The sequence below is a fragment of the Hemicordylus capensis genome, chromosome 2, assembly GCF_027244095.1.
Source record: "Hemicordylus capensis ecotype Gifberg chromosome 2, rHemCap1.1.pri, whole genome shotgun sequence".
Lineage (NCBI taxonomy): Eukaryota > Metazoa > Chordata > Lepidosauria > Squamata > Cordylidae > Hemicordylus > Hemicordylus capensis.
Window position 1 is genome coordinate 345,664,259 of NC_069658.1, and position 18,027 is coordinate 345,682,285.

Here is an 18,027-nt window from a genome sequence, read left to right on the forward strand (position 1 = left end):
TGTTCTGGATTAGGTGATAAAACATGTTTGTGAATCATTCAGCATGTTAGTTTATATATGCATGTAGGTGCACTTATACCAAAGGCACAAGACTTGCCTGGTAAAATAAAGGAAAGGTTCTGCCTTCAAATCAGTGGCAACCACAGAGCCATGTGGTTTGCTAAGTAGAATAAAGAAGGGGTTGACCATTGCCATCTCCCATGCAGTATGAGGTGATGCCTTTCAGCACCTTCCTATATCGCTGCTGCCCAATATAGGTGTTTCCCATATTCTGGCCCTGCACTAGCAGGGATTCAAACCAACAGTCTCCTGCTCTTTAGACAGGTTACTTCCCTGCTGTGCCATTAGGAGGTTCTACCTAGTAAATACAATATACAAATCCATGGTGTGGCCATATTTAGAGTACTGGCTTACATGAGAATTACTGAGCAGTCCCAATGAAATTGGGACAAGCTAGGCACGTCAGCCACTGCACATAGATCTAGTCACCATATCTCAAAAAGGATATTGTGGAACTGGAAAAGTTGCAAATGAGGGCAACCAAAATGATTAGTGGCTGGAGGATCTTCCTTACAAGGTAAGTAGAACAGCTGGAGCTTTTTAGTTTAGAAACAAGGTGACTCATGATAGTTTAAAATGATGTATGCTGTGTAGAGTGTCTCCTCCCCCTCTCAACAGTAGAACCAGCAGTCACTCAGTGAAGCTAATTGGCAGGGAATTTAAGCAATATAAAAAGTATTGTACACAATGCATCATTTTAATCCATGGGATGTGGTGATGGCCACCAGCTTAAATAGCTTTAAAAGGGGTTAAACAGATTCATGGAGGACAGGTCTATCAGTGGTTACTACTCTTGATGACTGCATGCTAACTCTAGCTTCAGAAGCAGAACAGGAGATCCTCATTATATGCAAAACCATGGATCATGCTTTCATGTATCTGCAGATGGGTCTTGAGAGACAATTTTTTTATCTGCGGCATTAAATAGGCAATTTTTACCTATCCACAGTTCCAAGTGGCCGGAAATGACTTCTGATGTCACTTCCGGCCACCATTTTGAAGCACTGAGCCATTTTGTGGCTTTTTGTTTAAAAAAAATATTTAAAATGAAAAATAAAGAGGATTTGCAGGGCATTCATGGAGAACAAGGCTCTGGTTAGCCACTGTGGGAAATTAGCGTTGGGGGCTTATCCATTCCTGACGATAGAGAACCCCACATGTTCTGAAATGGGAACAATGTTTACTACTGGTCACTTTGAAAAAGTAACACTGGCCTTTACTTTTGCCAGATGGAAAATCACTCTGATTAATATTTTATTCTGCAGAATTAGAGAAAGGAGAAGCTTAGAGGAATGTGTTATTACTTCAAAGGGTGAGTATTCACGTTTCCCCCTTACATTACACTTCTGAAAAGGGAAAATGGGCAGTAGAGCAAATACCGAATTCTCCATTGGGAACCCATTCAATTAAGTGTAAATAGCTTCCATAAACCCAAGTATGTCCCAGCAACCCATAATCTAAAACACATTGTTAAAGTAATAAGAAAACTGTCATTCGCTGGCTTTAAAATGTGGATCTTTAATACTTTCATTCCATCTCTTACAGGTTACAGACATGGCACTGAATTCTACCATGTTTCTAATATATTTCACTTAAACTACAATAGCAAACTTTTTTTCTGAATGTATTTATTCAGTCTATTGTATTTTTGTTAGAATGCTGATGGTACAGAAAGTTCAAAGCTACAGCTGTTATCTGCTAGCTCAACTCTTCATTTAGTACAGTAGAAAACAAGTGATGTATCCAGAAAATGTAAGCTGCCATGCTTATGATGCACTGGTTACAGAACCCAAACCATTACTTATGCTAATCCCCTGTCTATAAGTTATAACATTACCATCTTTCAGTCAATTCTAGGCATGTTCCCCCCCACTTTTACAAAAAAACACCCACCATTCAGCTACCAACAAGGGAAGCAGCAGCTATTTAACAAAGCTTGCATCTAAAATATTTCAGCAGTTGGTTGTGCAGTAGTTCATGGAAACTTTTTGGAATTTGTGTAGGAAATACAGTAGTATCTCACAGGAAAAGTGTGTTTTTAGGCAGAAAATTAAGTTCTCCTACATCTTGGCAAACATTTTTACATGGAAAATACATTCTCTTTATCCACCTTTTATTTTTCATTCAGAACCTTTCGGAGGGAAGCACCAGTATCTGGATCTAGCAAAAGGCTGCTATGACTACACAGTTTCTATCAAAACATCAAGAGATCTGTCTATTAGGGCAGACACCCAATCTTTCTGCACAATTCACTTTATTGGTGTCATCTTTCTGTGTAGCTACAATCCTGATTAAGGTGGATAAAAAGGTGTTTGGGGCGTGTGTGTTTTTAACTCAGTCTGGTTTATAATTAGTATGGACAGAATGCAAATCTCTTCCACACCTTTTCCACCTACTGCAGAGAGACAGCATTATTATCCACCTCAGTAGAGGCTACTTGGAAAGAGGCAAGGCTAGAGATGAGGCATGATATTTTGTGGGGTTATGTTCTGCTCACAAGAGCCTTTAATTTCTCACAGCACAGTTTAGGAAAGAGTGGGCTGAATAATTAGCCTCCATAAAGGAAAGCTATCTTGTTAAGCCCCATTTTGCATTTGTATTGTTTGCAAGCAAAACATGAGGTCTATAAAATATTTATGCAGCAATGCATCCACTAGGTATGAGCTTGAATACTTAGTTCTAATAGAGGGTCCTCCAAAAGCTGCATTACCTACTACACTATGAAAAAGTCAGCCTACAACCTGATTAGGGTCATATGCTACCTCTCCTGTCTTCAGCAAAAATGTCTCAACCCAACCACTGGTCTTAAATGTTAGGCTGGCACGTTTTAAAACACAGAGGTTGGTTTCAGAACCCAGATTGACCACGCTTAACATTTATTCAGAAGAAAACGCATCAGTCCATTCCCAATTCCCTAAATCTATTTAAGAGGCAGGTTGCAATAGGTTTGCAGCAACACTCATGTCAGCTACAGATTTGTATTATTAAACACTACATATTTTAAATTCAAAAAACATTGAGGCAGTTTAGTATACTACTTTAAGGGTGGGTGTCTTTTTGAAGAGCACCACTAGTTCTATCCAATTTCTGTTGAAAGCATATAGAACTACAAAATGGATCAGAATCGTTAGCAGAGTAGTTTAAAAGAACTTGGAAACAGTGAAGTACTGAAAACATTACTTTAGTATTTGAAACATTAAATTCCCAATTCAAACAATAGTTTAAAAATGCATGAGAACCAAGCCAGGCAGGTTGACAGTTTTAAGTGCAGCCAGTGGATTGTTGCCTTAATAAGCCTTGGGAGACTTCAGACATAATGCATGTACTACATGAAGAGTCTTGATTTTTCATATAATGAGACAGATCATGTTTCCAGATTTCTAATTGCTTAAACTAAATTCACATATACAAAAAAGCAGAATTTGATGTGGTAAGCATGTCTGACACTGCCTTTCATGTGCATAAATACAGCCTTGAGCCCTATACTAGTTTATATGTCCAATTTTACAAGTAATCTCTCTAGGTTCCTGTGACCCCAGCTCCAACACAAGCCAATCAGTAACAGATAGTTAACCTAGAAGTCAGCAATCCTGCCTGAAAGCTACAATGCTGGGTAACACCAAAGTTCTGCTTACCATTTGTTTCTTAGCTTTACAAGACAGACTACCTTTAGAGTATTTAATTGTTTAATCAACTTTTGCTGGTCAGTCATCAATTTTAGGGTTAGAACATGCTCTGAATCCAACCTCTGAAATTTATGTACTGGACACCAACATTTCCACTAAAGCTCTAGGATTTATTTCCACTGTGCTATAACTGGAATAATGGCACCGAACACTGGATTATGCTTTTTTATTCAAAAGCTAGGATAGCATCAATATCCATGTCATGGTGAATCAGAACACATGTAAAATACCTTACAATACATTAGATTCCAAAAAGGTACCAAAAAGTACAGTAAAATTAACACTTCCGTTACAGGAAATGTATGACACAAAACCAATACAAAATAAAAAGGTGGAAAGTGACACTGGTTCCCTAAGATGCATCTCATTCTGTACAACTGGAACAACCACAGTTTACTCCAAGAGGCAGTCCCCAGATGCAGAGCTGCAGGTTTAAGCAGACCCTCAAGATCAGTTTCAATTTACCTATCAATAAAATCATTAATCTTCAGCAAGGCTGAAATTTACACACCACACTGTCTAGACAACTATTATCTGCAAATATTAAACAAAGATATTTCCAGGGAGCTCTTCAGATACACATAACAGGCCATAGAAATTTATTGTAAAGTTAAATTTGGTACATAATTGTAATGTCCATCTACAGCATTGAGTACAAAACTGATGCAGTAAGCTTATGCACAACAGCATGCCACTGCATACCTGAATACCTTTGATCAATATGGCTTGTAGTTATTCTGATGACCACGTCTTGGAGCCTTCCCATATGAACCTTGACCTATGAACAAGAGATCAAATGCATTAAACTGCTATTTAGTTATGTTTGCATATACCCAATACAGTTCTCTTTACTTACTGTAATCATAGCCCGGTCCATATCCAAAATACCCATATCCTGAATAATCATAGCCTCCATAGCCACCATAACCTTGCTGATAGCCGTATCCTTGACTCCCATAACCCTGGTTCGAGTAATTGCCATAACCTTGATTCCAATTTTGACTTTGAGCTATAGAAAGGAAAACCATCCACAAAATCCCATTTTAGTATAGACGTTTGTTTTAGAATGTGTCCATACTAAAGTACTGCGTGCAATACGTACCTCTTCTTCCACCTCTTCCTCGGCCACCTCCAGAACCAAACTGTTGCTGCTGATATACTTCTTTTGGCTGTGCCACCTTTATCTCACACTGAAAGAACAATGATTATATTAAGAACACATACCCTTTAAAGGAATAGTACAACTTCCCCATATTATAACCATGGACAATTTGAAGAGTTCAGGTTTCCAGTAGGGAAGTGCACGGAACTGGTTCGGAGGCCCTTTTCTGGACCTTCGAAGGTGGGGGGTACCTTTAACAACTGGGGAGGGTGCTCTTCCCATCCCCTGCTGGCACTGCGGTTTTAAATGGTCCATTCGGGGCTGTAGCGTACCTCCTTGCCTCCCCAGTGCTCATTGGACTGGAAGTGCACTTCCAGCCCAACGAGCACCAGGGAGGTAAGGAGGTACACTACAGCCCCAAATGGACCATTTCAAACCGCAATGCCGGTGGGGGAGGGGAAGAGCACCCTCCCTGGTCCTTACCTTAGAACCAGCAGATGCCAGTTCCGTGCACAGCCCTAGTTTCCAGATGGGGTATGAACACAAATATAGAAACACCAAGGCCAAGAGTACAAACCTGCAATGGAAGTATAGCATTCACTACTAATGGAAGTATAGCATTTGTCAGGATACTAGAACCCTTAAACAGCGTTATCTTTGTTTAGCTTCAAAGTAATCCTGTCACTAGAATGAATCAGAATTTTAAAAATTCTTGATGGTCACTTCTCTACTTAAGCTCATTTAAAAGATAATAGCTGTAAGAGCAAATCTCGGAACACCCGCAGACAAGAATACACATGAATGTGTAGTGTATCAACTGAGAAGGCAGTTGGTACCTCTGTGTATTAAAGGAAACATCTACATGCACATGTTTCCCTTTATAATACACAGAAACAGTGAGAGTGGGAGGGCAGATCAGGTACCCATTTGTCAAAGTTTTAAAGTGACTATTCCGCACACACACCCCACCTGACACACACGCTCTTCAACTGACAATGCTATGTAGACCAGTTTGTCCTAGGATTCTAAGCTACGAAACTTCCCTCAGACTAGGTTGATGGCACTCTCCTGGCTGCTGTGATTTCTTTTTGCACAAGCTCGTGTGTGTGTCTCCCATTGGACCTCTGTGCTTCCTACCATACCCTTCTCCATTTAGAACCATCTCCCCACCAATCAATGGCAGCTTGACTTTGAGCTTTTAAATACTACCTAGAGCAAAGACCATCTTAAACTACCCAAGCTTTGCCTTGTGTATTCCCATCAGCAGATTATCTGAGCATTACTTCTCTTATTCAGGAGAGGTAGTTTTACTTTAAGTTTGGTACTTAAAACCCATTCTCTTTTTAATAATGAAAGTTATGGACTTGTCTAATAGATTTCTATAACAAAAGTCAGTTATATAATCAGTTATACTATTTTAATGAATTATATTTCCTTTCAAATGAAGTTAAAGCCTATTCTTCTCTTAAAACTGAATGCCTACACATAGTTAAAAGGTTGCTTTTCTAGGTAGCCAGCCCTGGAAAGAGTTCTGACTTCTGAGGTCAAGAATCTTAAGATGCTTGCTTTTTACTGGTTCCTACTGGACTTGGGGACTAGCAAGCTTGACAAATGCTAGGGTACATGAGATATATTCGGTGGGCCACTTCAAACCAGCAGTACATGAAAAGCTGCTTGCTCACGTGCATCCCATGTAGGCATTCTTCTTTGGAAGCTATAGTCTGCCATTATACCTGAATGGGCAAACTATGGTTTGAGTGAGGGCTACAAATCTGAGTCAAGCTATCATGCTTCAGACACAAACATTTCTGCAAAAGCAGAAGACAGACCTAGTTCAAGCTAATGCCCATGAATGGTTTGGCACTACACGTGAATTCATCTCCTGTCTCACTAGTATGAATCTATACGGACTATCTTATATTTTGTCCAGCTAGTACCAGCCCTTGCTTCTGGGAAGTTCTGGATACTTACCATCAGATGCTATACATGTTTTCTAACAATCAGATGATATATATGTTTACTAATAACTGAGTCCAATTTTGCTCAATAATTTTAAATAAGTGTGCACAAGGTTGTGGCCTCCACTTTCAAGAGTATTCTTACTCAGGATACTTCCAGGTAATAAAAAACTGATGACCCATCTCCAAGATTCAGGGCCAAAAGGACAAACTACATGTGACGTTTAATGTACTGTTAGTCCTGATTGGCTTGATTTTTCTTTAGTAAACTTCCCTCCCTGAAGAGCTTCGCCATGCTCCCTCCCTGTGAAGACACATCTTTTTAACAAGGCTTTTTAATGTTCCATTTCTGTTTATATCTGATAGGTTCTTTCATTTTTATAGATCTGTTTTTTAGCTTTTAATTTGCAACTTTTAAAAAATGTAATTTTAAATGTGGTTTTAGCCTGGTTTTAACTTGTTTAACTTAAATTTGGTTAATTTTATTAGTCTTATTTTACATTGTGTCTTATTATTACATTGTATCTTGGGGTGAGCCACCCCAAGCAGTAGAGTACTGGAAGGGCAGGGTATATTTTAGATAGCCAGATAGCAAGAAGTGGATGGAGATCCAGACCACAAATATGACATTCAAGGCTTCTACCCTTTGTCACCTCTGTGGTCCTGAGACCTCTGTGGTCTCAATTTAAGATCACACAAGGTCCTACTGAGCCTTTTGGAAGGGCGGTATAAAAGTTTTAATTAATTAGTTAATTAATGGAACTTTCCTCCTAGGACAAACAGAGGGGGCAAAGGGTTAAAAGGCCTTGTCCCACACTGCTGACCCAATCATCCCCACCCCACTCACCAGTTCGTTACTTAAACTGGTGGGTGTTTGTTAAAGTTAGTTTTTTGTTACTGGAAAACTAAGTAACGAAGTTCATTAGGGATAACATATCAACCATGTGTAGTCTGACCCAGTCCTGAAAAATAAATGGAATATGGGCTGCAAAAAACAGTTTGGATTATGCTCTTGGGTTTATAAATCTCCTATTTAGCTAGAAATGTATGTATTTCATTCAATCCATTGTGGCCGCGACTCCTATGCATGGAAGTATTCCACTGAGCATAACAGACCTGCCACACACACTGTGTACAAGCGCTATCCCAAGGCCATTACAGGAAACAGCAAGCCTGTAAACACTTTACACTTTGGGATATTTCCTGTAATGGCCTTAGGATAGAGGCAGTAACTGCCTGTGTACTGAGATCAAGGGGCGAACAGGACTCTATTATCCCTATGAACATTGTTCCACATGCATGTACTTCATCCACAATAAGACTGGGTCAACACAGTTACACTTTACTTTATAGCAACTAGTTAATATGTATGGTTATTCAGAAAATATGGATTTCAAAATAAGCAAATATTCCTTTTCTTTGGTGATCTACAATAATTTAGTCATCTTTGTTGAAATCAATCCACCTTATGTTACATGCTACAGTAATGCAGGAAGCTGTGCCTAACACTAATGCTTCTAGCTTTTGAAGTTTTAACTTTAAAATATTATGAGCCATCTAGTGGTGCAGTGGGGAAGTACCTTGCCTAGGGAGCAAGAGGGTGCTGGTTCAAATCCCTGCTGGTATGTTTCCCAAACTATCGGAAACAACTTTATCGGGCAGCAGCGATATAAGGAGATGCTGAAAGGCATCATCTCATACTGTGTGGGAGATGGCAATGGTAAACCCCTCCTGTATTCTACCAAAGACAATCACAGGGCTCTGTGGTCGCCAGGAGTCGACACCGACTCGATGGCACAACTTTAACTTTAAAATACTATGCATCTTCACCTCTGAAGGCATGGATAAGAAGGGGAAGTTATTTTCATATTAAGATCAGAGGAAAGCAATAACGTCACCTTCTAGAAAAGTTTTACATTTGAATTAGTCAAGTCAGACATTCCTACCTTGCTACCACTGATATTGTGGAATTTTTTCTCCAAAATCTTCTTCACTGGATCTTCCTCCTTAAACGTGATGAACACAAAGCCCCTTCTTTTATTGGTCTTTGGATCCATTGGAAGTTCAATTGCCTCAATCTGATGAAACACAATAATTTAAGTCTCATTAGATTTATCCACCACATATGTTACTTGATAATTCAGGCCAGCTGAGAATTCACCAAACTGCCTCTTTATGGAAACTGAATTCAAGTGTCAAATATCTGGAACTTCTTGGAACAAGACTGTCTCAATTCACAGAATAATGCCATACATGCATAAGTGGCTAGTGTTCTATCTAACCATGGTGATAGTGGTGTAAGGTTTTCATATATTTGGTTGTCAAAATATTCACTCCAAGATTCTGTATCTCAAAGCTGATGAACAAACAGAACTCATTAAGGAAACTGCTTGCAAAAGTGCTATGATAGTAGCACCATAAATTACTACAAAGCTTAACATCTGGAATAAGAAAGTAACAATTTAAACTCAGATATCAATCTACTCTATGAGCAATGAGTCTATGCAACGTGTGTCGGGCATACCCCTAATTCCTACATGCTTCCAACTCCTGATGGGCTGAAAGCAAGGAGGTGTGGGTATATAATCAATGCACGCATTATGTCTTACAGCAGCCAACTCAAGCCTGCACTCCACTGCATGTACAACAGCCAACATCCTAATGAAGTGCATGTGCTTCACGTCCTGCAGACACTTTGGCCCTTAGTGATGTGTTTCCGGTTTTAAAAATCAGTTCCAGAGCACAGGGAATGCTCCAAACACTAAGCCCTCTTCCATAACAGTATGTTTACTTTAGGACTCAGGGGCTAGTACAGGGGTTAGTGTAAGGACGCCCGTAGGGTGGGACTCAAAACCTACATGCTTAGTCAGGCTTGTCAATCAGCATTTTTAATTAAGCTACCTTAGAACCCTTTTTAAATTTTCAAATTAAATATTAGCCCCTACCCAATTAAAAACACTGCCCAAATTACACACCTCTCCAAACTCTCCAAAGTACTCCCTGATCTTGTCTTCTGTTGCTTCTGGGTGAAGTCCACCAACAAATATTTTCTTCACAGGATCCTTTTTCATTGCCATTGCCTTTTTAGGATCAATCACTCGTCCATCTAACTTGTGTTCTTTCTGCTCCAAAACCTACAACACAGTTTAAGTCAGGATGAAACTACGCAAAAATTTGCCAAAGTATTAAGATCAAGTTTTTACTTTTCCCAACTCACTTTGTCAACACTTGCTGCCTCTTTAAAGAGAATGAATCCAAAACCTCTTGATCTTCCTGTATTCGGGTCCATCTTTATTGTGCAGTCAGTCACTTCACCAAATTTTGTGAAGTAGTCGTTCAAGTCTTTTTTGCTTGTATCCCAACTGAGGCCACCAACAAACATTTTCCTGAAACAATTAAGAGTGTTTGCTTTAGTATAGCAACAAGATAACAATGCACTTAAGAATGGTGCTTACAGCTATATCTTAATTTCAAGATGTCAATATAAAATGGGTAATTGCCGAAATCCACTTTCTTTCAATCACACGAACAGACACTCCACCTCTATATTACTATGGGTATTAAGTAACCTGGAAAATGGGCAAGTACATACTACATTATATTAAAGTTCTCCCAAATAATTGATTTCAGGTTTCAGCTAGCTATGATTAAAACAGAAAGCATGCATACTGATCCTTCAAGTCAGTTAAGAAAACCAATCATTTTTAAGTATAACTTATTTTCACACTTTGTAGGTACAAAGGCTCATCAAAACAACAGGTAAGTGAACACTAATTTTAACTTCTAGGATACTATTCTTTGTTGCTTAGAAATTTACATATACATGATCAGAACATGAGAAACAAGTTTCATACTTCTGACATTTCAGGAGATACAGAATTGAAAAGCCAACCCATCCTGCATAGCATAAAGCAACAAAATCTTAGTCCAAGATATGTTTATTTTATGAATGACAGAAAGGAAACTGGGACTAAAACAGTTTCGTTAAAGCAAATACTGATGAACATACAGGCATGAGTCTTAATAAGCTATGCAGTCTCCTATTCTACTGATTAGATACTATATTTCCCCTTAAGTTCAGTTCTAATATTTGCATTTGGGCTTAAAAACACTGGTCAAATTACCTGTCAGCCCCAAATGGTAAGTACAGAATTCAAAATAACATTGTTACAGAGTTAACAAAACTAATCAGCCCTTTAATGCAGTCAGTGACTAACATCCTGATTAAGTTTACTAGAAAGAGTTCTATTGAAAATTAGTAGCCCTTTAGTAACTGTGGTGCAGCAGGGAAGCAGCTCTCCTAGAGTGCAAGAGGCTGTTAGTTCAAATCCCCACTGGTGTGCTTCCCAGACTGTGACTAGTAAATAAATTTTAGTCACTTATATTGGGCAGAAGCTATATAGGGAGGTGTTGAAAGGCATTATCTCAAACTCCATGGGAGGCAGCACTGGTAAGCCACTCCTGTATCCTAACAAGAAAATCACATGAATGTGATTGCTAGGCGTCGACATCAATTCAATGGTACAATCTTTCCTTTTAGTATTACTGAAAAACTTAGGATACAAGCTAATATTTATTATGTTCCCATTGCGCATATGTAAAGTTCCACACAATTGCTGTGCACTAAGCAATCTGGGATACTGCTTCCTACAAGTGTACTTAGCTTTATCTAGAAGAAAAAGGTGACTTAGCAGCAATCAACCATGGTACATCTTTTAAATAAATATACTGAATGTAAACAACCCACTTTAGTAGTTGCACACTGAACATGACTAGAAAAGTGATTCAGGTGGTTCACACGCACTAAATTGCCTGGAACAAGTTTTGGATATAGGTGCAACATGGCATTTCATGAAAGTCTTCTAGGAGACATCTACTTCAGTAACCCCATGGGCTCCAAAGTACCCACTTCTTTATAAGCAACAGTGTAAAGCAAAACCAAGTCAAAGAGTTTCAGTTTGGACAACCACTTTTGGTGGGAAATATAGCGTACTTCCAAGTCTAGCTTTCTCTTAGCTAGAACTATAACAATGGGGCAGTAAGAAATTGGACAGAGCTGATCAAATTCAGGTGCAGTCACAAATGGTTGAACCTCATTTTAAGTATCCAACAGTCATCTAAAGATACCCAACACCAGCTGAAGTTTTACAAGCACACCGAGCTAACTATACAACCCCTGCAGCAGCGATACTACAGACGCGCCCCCAGGAATGCAGCTCCTCCTCAGCTCATTCGCGGGAGGCAATGTGCTTCGTGCTCTAGTTCTTCTCCAACGCGCTTCGGAAGGCTACAGCGAGCTTCCGCCAAGCCGTTCAGAGAGACAGCGAGGCAGGCGCGTGTTTGAGAAAAACAGCCGAGCCCCGGAGCGGGAAGCGGTACGGCCGCTACCCAAAGCGCGCCCAGGAAGGGGAGGCGAGTCCTCCACACGGCGGCCCTGGCAGGCGACACAGGCCCGCCCCTCCCCCTGCCGCCGCCACATGGCGCCAACAAAAGGCCGCGCCAGAACAAAGGAGGAGGAGGAGGTGGGCCTGCTGCCGCCCGCTGGCTCTGCGGCTCAGGCCTGACTCATCGTCTGCTCCTGCCCGCGAGCGCCACGCAACGGTGCAGCCGCTGCCGCCCCGCTCCGTTACAGCCCTGCCTGCCTGCCTGCCGCGGGGCCGCATGGAAGCGGCTTGGGGCCCAGCCCGCCACACCAGCCCGCCAAGGGGAAAGCCGCCACGCTTACCCGGCATCCTCCTCGTTCTTGCTGGCGTTGATCTGGTCGCCCTCGGCCCCGTTCTGGCTGCCAGCCGCTTCGGCCGGGGCTGCCGACTGCCCCGCCTCCTCCTCGTCCCCGTCGCCGGCCTCGGCCGCCACCACCTCCTCCTCGTCGTCGTCCTCCTCTTCCTCCTCCTGAGGCGGCTGCTGCTGCTGTGGCTGCGGCTGCTGCTCTTCCTCCTGGGGCTGCTCCTCGTCGCCGCCGCTGCCAGCGCACCCCTCGGCCGCTGCAGCCGCCGCCGCCTCGTGTCCGTTTTGGGTCGCGCCGAGCTGGTGCTCCACCTCGGCCATGATGCCTGCCTGGAGAACGCGCTGCTACCTCAACCTGCGTGTGAGCAACCACAGCGGAAGTCGCCCGTCAGCGCGGCCTACAGAGGGGGAGGGGGGAGGAGGCCTGCTGCTGCGGGCACAAAATGGGCGCCCCGCCTCCCCGCCGCCACAGGCCCGCGACGCCTCTCTCTCTCCCCCGGTTTCCGATACTCACGTTAAAATCCGCTCCTGTGACAACCCCCGCAGGCCAGTCGGGATCCGGATCCAAAAGCCCCGTCTGAAGCTGCCTCGGTCTCCGCCGATGTCGTCAGCAACGGCAGCTCCTCCCTCCCGCGCAGTTTCTGCTTCACACGAAACAGCGGCGCTTCAGCAGCACTACCCAGAGGGCGAAAGCGCGCTCTCGCGTGGCCTCCTTTAATGGGTCGCGCGGCCACGCAGCAACAAGCCTCCCGGTGATTGGCTGAGAGTGCCAGTCAGTCATCTCGAAGGGAGTTTCTCACTTGCTGGGAGCAGGCTTACGCGCTCCGTTCCCTCTTTCCCGCGCCCACGGCCTGAAGCTGTGCCTGGAAGCATCTCTGAAAGCAGACAGATTCAGAACCTCTATTCGGACATTAGCCTGTACATATTTGTGTAAATTACTGTATGTCCCTGTTGTGTTCAACAGCCCCAATGAGAAGACCAACAACGCTGGGTAAATCTTCAGTGACTTTATTTTCAGCTTTCTTGTTCAAGACTCCACACGACACTGCTAGCTCTCAGCCAGCTCCAAATACTCTCTGGAACCAGCTGCCGACCATTACAAAGGGTGGGCTCTCTAACAATTAGCCCATAGTTAAAATTATACAATAAAATAACATTTAATACAGCTGAAACCAATTATGGCACCGAAACCGCTAGTACCGTAATTATCCTAATAAAATGGTCTCGCGATATTTACTCGCTTAGACATAACATCCCTTCCCCCTTAGATAGCGACATAATCCTTCCAATACCTCGGGGGCCCACACTCTCTTTTGGACCGCTGGGGAGTGTTAACAACCCTCTCTGAGCTTAGTTCTGTTGCTGGGGCTGCCACAGGCTCCTGACTAGCTGATTCATCAGCCTCGGATTGCTCCTCAGTTAGTTGCTCTAGTTCGTGTGATTCCTCTAGGTCAACCACCTGTTCTTTGTCACCCTCTGGCTTACTAACCTGCCCACTTTCTTGTCCACCATCTCCATTGGTCACCCGATGCCGCAATTACTCGGCATGACGCCTCCAGACCTGCCCAAGTTCTGTTTGTACTGTATATGAAACAGGGCCAGTCTGGTCCATTATATTACCCTTAGTCCAGGCGGGACCAGAGGCATAGTTCCTGCAGTGGACCGGCTGGCCCACTACAAAACTCTTAGGCGATGCCACCCCGATGTTTGTACCTCTATCTTCCATACGCCCTGGATCTAATTTATCCAATAGGGTGACTGGCTTTCTCTGCATGAGCACCTCTGCCGGTGACTGACCTGACACCAAGGGCGTAACCCTATAAGTTAGGAGGAATTGGCACAGATGTAGTTCTAAATCCCCTGGCCCCATGCGCCTAAGCGCTTCCTTTGTAGTTCTTACTAGCCTTTCTACCTGCCCATTCGTCGCTGGATGAAAAGGGGCCGAAGTTACATCCGGATTGCATTCCTGTCCAAAAATTCCTGGAACTGAGCAGATGTAAATGTAGAAGCATTGTCCGTGACCAACACATCTGGCAACCCAAAAGTACTAAATAGTTGCCTTAACTTTCTTATGGTGATAGTAGAAGTTGTGCCAGTGACTGGAAAGACTTCTAGCCATTTAGAATAGGCATCAACAGCCAGCAAAAACATTGTTCCTTTGAATGGGCCTGCAAAATCCACATGGATCCTGGACCATGGTCCTCTTGCAGTATCCCACTCCCTATGTGGCAGTTGCGGCTCCTCTGGCCTCGATGCCTGACAATCCACACAACTCCCTACCCATTTTTCAACATCTAAATCCAACCTGGGCCACCAAAAATAGCTCTGTGCCAGTGACTTAGATTTCACAATTCCCGGATGGCTAATATGTAAAACCTGCAAGACTCTCTTCCTTAGAACCTCCGGTATCACAACTCGCTGACCCCATAGTAAACAACCACGCTCTAAAGAGAGCTCATCCCTTTTTTGATGGAAAACCCTAAACTCATCTGATGGGGGCTTGACCGGCCATCCCTTCTGCACCCAACCCCGCACCCTGGTCAACATCGGGTCCCTGCCTGTTTCTCTGGCGATATCCACCGCCATAACAGGAGGGCTGGGTAATGCCTCTTTCAACAGAACTTGATGCCTGGTCCCTTCTGGTTCCTCACAAGGGATGGGGGATCTAGATAATGCATCCACATGACTGATAGCTGCCCCAGGACGATGGATCAAACTAAAATCATATGCCTGCAAAAACATCGCCCAGCGTAACATTCGGGGTGACAGAATTTGGGGGGTCTGTTTCCCTGGCACAAAAATGCCCAGGAGGGGTTTATGATCTGACACTATGGTAAATTTCCACCCATAGATGAAGTCATGGAACTTCTTTGTCCCTGCAATAATCTCCAACGCTTCCCGGTCTATCTGTGCATAGTTCCTTTCAGTCTTGGTCAATGACCTGGAGTAAAAAGCAATTGGCGCCTCTAACCCATTTCCCAAATCATGGCACAACACAGCCCCGACACCTACTGGGGACGCATCGCATACTAACAGTATGGGTTTCCTAGGGTCGAAATGAGTCAGGATAGCTTCTGACATTAATAAACTTTTTACCCTTTTAAACGCCTTCTCCTGACGGGGTCCCCAATGCCACACTGTTTGTTTCCTGAGTAAGTGATGCAGCGGTTCAGCCCATGCTGCTTTCTGCGGTAAAAATGCATGATAGAAATTAAGCAACCCCAAAAACGCCTGCAGTTCTGTTTTTGAGGTGGGGCAGGGGCCCCCCCAAATAGCTCAAACTTTGGACTCAGAAGGTCTAATCCCCTCAGAAGTGACCCTGAAACCCCAAAACTCCACCTCCTCAGTATGCAAAACACATTTCTCTTTTTTTACTCGCCACCCCGCATCCTGAAAAGTTTGCAACACTTCCCCCAACTTTCCAGCCAGTTCCCTCTTATTTTCTGCTGAAATGAGAACATCATCAAAATATGGCAGCACCCCATTAATTCCCTTCAAAATGCGTTCAACTAGCGCTTGAAAAATGCCAGGAGCAGCGTTCACCCCAAATTGCAACCGATTTACCCGGAACACTCCCTTATGGGTAACTATAGCTTGGCATAGCGCTGCCTCAGATGTAACTGGCAATTGCTGATAAGCCTGAGCCAAGTCCAGTTTAGCAAAACATTTGCCTCCATGCAAGGAGGCCAACAAATGACTTGCGACTGGAACTGGATAAGCATTTGCACGAATCGCCTTATTAATAGTACATTTGTAATCTGCACATATTCGAATGTCCCCGTTAGCCTTCAACACCATCACTATCGGTGTCTCCCAAGGGGCGGAGTCAATCGGTTCCAAAACCCCTTGGGCGACCAATCTGTCCAGTTCCTCCTCTATTTTGTCCTTCAACGCAAACGGAACCCGCTGAGGCTTTAATCTGACGGGCTGTACCCCTGGATCCAAGTCGAAAGCAATAGGTTGTCCCATATAGGTTCCCAATCCTGGCTGGAATGCTTCCCTATATTTCTCACAAATGTCTTGGATAGGATCAGTCTCGACGACATGGATGCCTGTAAAGGCAATTCCCAGTGGCTCAAACCACTGGACCCCCAACAAATTATTCCAACCCTGCTTCACGACGACCAAAGGCAGCTGTGCGGAACAACCCTTGAATTTTACATGAAACGTGCCAATTCCCAATACCGGAATATGGCGCCCCTGCACGTCACGTAAAGACACTTTAAGCGCACGTAGACGGGGACAGGCAGCAGGCGAAATCTTCTGGAAGTCCCTCTGTGAGATAATCGAGTAAGACGTTCCCGAGTCAATCTCCATCGAGGTAAGTGTCCCTTGTATTGATACACCCACAACAAACCTCTCTGTAGCCACCTGCACCCTAGATTCCCTTTGGCGGGCCGTGGTAACCTTGGACACAGACTGGTCCCTCCACTGGCGATGACCATCACCCCGGCGCCCTTCCGCTCTTTGCCTGCAAACTTTTGCTATATGACCCCGTTTCCCACAACCGTGGCACTCAGCGTTCTTAAACGGGCACTTTGCACGCACATGGCAGTTGCCACACCCTGCACATGGGGCGGTGGAACCCTTAGTGCCCCTGCCAGTCTTTTGGCGCACCTTCCCAACGTCGTCTTCGGCCTCACTGGAATCAGTGGCTGACTCAGGGCTTCCCTGTCTTTGTACAGTGGAGCCCCCAGCACTCACTTCGACAGTTCTCTGCTTGAAAACCTTGACTCCCGAATCCGCAGCTTCAGATGCAAGGGCCTCCTTCAGAACTTCTGCAAAGGACAAACTCTCCTGCTTCAAAAGCCGCCTCTGTGCCGCCTCATTCGATAGTCCCAGCAGTAACCAGTCCCGGAGGGCTTCCTCCAGTTCAGCCCATTGGCACGGAGCAGCCGCTAAACGAAGTGCTGCCGCATAGTCTGCAACAGCCTCTCCCGGTTGCTGATCTCGTCTGTGGAATGCCAGCCGCGCCGGAAAGATTGACACCGTAGGTTTGAAATGGCCCCTCAACATGACCAAAATGTCTTTCAGGGACACAGTCACGATGTCCCGGGGCAGCAGGAGATTCACCGCCAAGTCCAAGGTAGGCAAACCGCAACGGGAGAGAAAACATGCCTTTTGTCGTTCCTCACCGTCTATCCTTTCAGCAACCAAGAAGTTGGTAAATTGAAGTTCATAAAGTTTCCACTTATCTGGTTCCGAGACACAAAACGGCCCAATGTTGGGTGAGTAGGAACTCATCCTCAGACCCTCGCCGCCAATATGTTGTGTTCAACAGCCCCAATGAGAAGACCAACAACGCTGGGTAAATCTTCAGTGACTTTATTTTCAGCTTTCTTGTTCAAGACTCCACACGACACTGCTAGCTCTCAGCCAGCTCCAAATATATACTCTCTGGAACCAGCTGCCGACCATTACAAAGGGTGGGCTCTCTAACAATTAGCCCGTAGTTAAAATTATACAATAAAATAACATTTAATACAGCTGAAAC

The 18,027-nt window shown here is 43.9% G+C and overlaps 3 protein-coding genes across 10 annotated transcripts in view; 1 reads left to right on the plus strand and 2 right to left on the minus strand.

Annotated features, from left to right (window-relative positions):
• The window catches only part of PHYKPL (5-phosphohydroxy-L-lysine phospho-lyase), a 21,396-nt gene extending 17,308 nt beyond the window's left edge, over positions 1 to 4,088 (plus strand). For all 7 annotated transcript variants that reach the window (XR_008315832.1, XM_053294428.1, XM_053294430.1 and 4 more), the window contains one exon: positions 1,326 to 4,088. Coding sequence is in view for 6 of the 7 variants with exons in the window: in XM_053294428.1 (XP_053150403.1) it covers positions 1,326 to 1,348 (23 nt within the window). In the remaining variant the exon portion in view is untranslated. The remainder of the gene's footprint in view (positions 1 to 1,325) is intronic.
• On the minus strand, positions 3,898 to 13,229 carry HNRNPAB (heterogeneous nuclear ribonucleoprotein A/B). Of its 2 annotated transcripts, XM_053294434.1 has the most exons (8): positions 13,048 to 13,229; positions 12,532 to 12,888; positions 10,024 to 10,192; positions 9,782 to 9,940; positions 8,753 to 8,884; positions 4,849 to 4,936; positions 4,603 to 4,755; positions 3,898 to 4,524 (listed from the first exon to the last, which is right to left on the minus strand). In XM_053294434.1, the coding sequence occupies exons 2-8, from the start codon at positions 12,852 to 12,854 to the stop codon at positions 4,463 to 4,465; spliced, it is 1,086 nt and encodes a 361-aa protein (XP_053150409.1). In that variant the 5' UTR covers positions 12,855 to 12,888; positions 13,048 to 13,229; the 3' UTR covers positions 3,898 to 4,462. The 2 variants fall into 2 exon arrangements, with proteins under 2 accessions (XP_053150409.1, XP_053150410.1); XM_053294435.1 differs by lacking the exon at positions 4,603 to 4,755 and having other exon boundaries at positions 13,048 to 13,227.
• Positions 13,230 to 13,525: 296 nt separating this feature from the next.
• Positions 13,526 to 17,777, minus strand: LOC128344001 (uncharacterized protein K02A2.6-like). The gene is given in 1 exon segment (XM_053293439.1): positions 13,526 to 17,777. A coding segment is annotated over 1 exon segment (3,297 nt). The 3' UTR covers positions 13,526 to 14,480.
• Between the last annotated feature and the right edge of the window lie 250 nt (positions 17,778 to 18,027).